Source organism: Nanorana parkeri, unplaced genomic scaffold, assembly GCF_000935625.1.
Source record: "Nanorana parkeri isolate BGI_ZX_2015 unplaced genomic scaffold, ASM93562v1 scaffold3388, whole genome shotgun sequence".
Taxonomy (NCBI): Eukaryota; Metazoa; Chordata; class Amphibia; order Anura; family Dicroglossidae; genus Nanorana; species Nanorana parkeri.
This window is the reverse complement of record NW_017309656.1, coordinates 32,321-34,111: the sequence shown is the minus strand read 5'-3', so window position 1 is coordinate 34,111 and position 1,791 is coordinate 32,321. Positions and strand designations below refer to the sequence as shown.

The following is a 1,791-nucleotide window of genomic DNA, read 5'->3' as shown; positions in this document are numbered from 1 at the left end:
TGAGCAGCAGGGGGTGGGGAGGGAAAATGGGGGAGGGTAAATGGGGGAAGGGTTTAGGGCGAGATGTTTGTAGGGTCTTCAGGGCTCACTAATGGGGTGTTTCTCTCGGCACAGGGAACCTTCAGCAGTCCTTCTAATCTCCGGAAGACCTTCAAGGTGACCGATGTCGGCGCTGTGGGGGTGGCGGGTTTGGACCTTCACACCGGACATTGTACTGATATTGTGATATGTCACTTCACAGGTCCCAGAGAAGCTGTATATTCTCACCGCGCTGGCCGCACGTGCCAAGCTGCGGGCGTGGAATGACGTGGACGCGCTTTTCACCTCGAAGGTCGGTGCCAGTCACAGAATAAAGATCATCAATTCCACCGACAGACTCTTCATATGAGGAATGTCGTCTGTTTTATGCATTTGGCGTGTGCGGGAAGGGTGAGGGGTGTGCAGGTGGTGTGTGAGAGATTTGTGGACAGTGTGCGGGAAGGGGGGGGGGGTGTGCAGGAGGTGTGTGAGAGATTTGTGGACGGTGTGCGGGAAGGGTGAGGGGTGTGCAGGAGGTGTGTGAGAGATTTGTGGGGGGTGTGCGGGAAGGGTGAGGGGTGTGCAGGAGGTGTGTGAGAGATTTGTGGACAGTGAGGGGTGTGCAGGAGGTGTGTGAGAGATTTGTGGACAGTGTGAGGGGTGTGCGGGAAGGGTGAGGGGTGTGTGTGGGAAGGGTGAGTGGTGTGCAGGAAGGGTGGGGTGTGCAGGAGGTGTGTGAGAGATTTGTGGACAGTGAGGGGGGTGGGGGAGGGGTTGGTGTGTGAGAGATTTGTGGACAGTGTGCGGGAAGGGTGAGTGGTGTGCGGGAAGGGTGAGGGGTGTGCAGGAGGTGTGTGAGATTTGTGGACAGTGTGCGGGAAGGGTGAGTGGTGTGCAGGTGGTGTGTGAGAGATTTGTGGACAGTGTGCGGGAAGGGTGAGTGGTGTGCAGGTGGTGTGTGAGGGAAGGGTGAGTGGTGTGCAGGTGGTGTGTGAGAGATTTGTGGACAGTGTGCGGGAAGGGGGAGGGGTGTGCAGGTGGTGTGTGAGGGAAGGGTGAGTGGTGTGTGAGAGATTTGTGGACAGTCTGCGGGAAGGGTGAGGGGTGTGCAGGTGGTGTGTGAGGGAAGGGTGAGTGGTGTGCAGGTGGTGTGTGAGAGATTTGTGGACAGTGTGTGAGGGAAGGGTGAGATGTGTGCGGGAAGTGTGCAGGATGCAGACCGTCTCTTCTGTACAGCTCAGTCTCTGACCACCTGACATAATGGAAACCTTCAGCGTCACGCGTGGTTAAGCGCGCAGTGAACTCCAGCGGCGTCTCCTCTTGTCTCCTCAGAACTGGTTGGGTTACACCAAGAAGAAAGCGCCAATCGGCTTTCACAGAGTGGTGGAGATTTTACACAAGAATGGGGCCCCGGTACAGGTGAGCACCATAGAGTGGAAGTACTCCCAGCAGCGGGAGTACTCGTGGTTGTGGCCCCCATGATACAGATCTAATATGTTCTCCTCCCTCTGTAGATCCTCCAGGAATACACGCGGCTGGTGGAGGACGTGGAAACCAGAATATCGCTGGGGACGAAGTACAAGTGCCACCATGTTGTAATCGATGTGAGTAATAGTGCGGGAAGAGTACTCCACGGGCCGGCGCCCATTGTACACAACTCGGAGCTGAGCACTGCCTGCAGGGACATGGCACACTGTGCACCCCGACTGCGGTCCTTGTGACATCACCTCCCCACGGTCTGCGCCTCCATTGTCTGTGTGCCCGCCCCCAATC

At 57.1% G+C, this 1,791-nt stretch overlaps 1 protein-coding gene across 1 annotated transcript in view; it reads left to right on the top strand.

The window, feature by feature from the left end:
- Nucleotides 1–1,791, top strand: part of VIPAS39 (VPS33B interacting protein, apical-basolateral polarity regulator, spe-39 homolog) — a 16,264-nt gene that overhangs the window by 11,189 nt on the left and 3,284 nt on the right. The window contains exons 11-14 of the mRNA XM_018574942.1: nucleotides 108–156; nucleotides 242–331; nucleotides 1,351–1,437; nucleotides 1,533–1,622. Of these exons, the coding sequence (XP_018430444.1) occupies nucleotides 108–156; nucleotides 242–331; nucleotides 1,351–1,437; nucleotides 1,533–1,622 (316 nt within the window). The remainder of the gene's footprint in view (nucleotides 1–107; nucleotides 157–241; nucleotides 332–1,350; nucleotides 1,438–1,532; nucleotides 1,623–1,791) is intronic.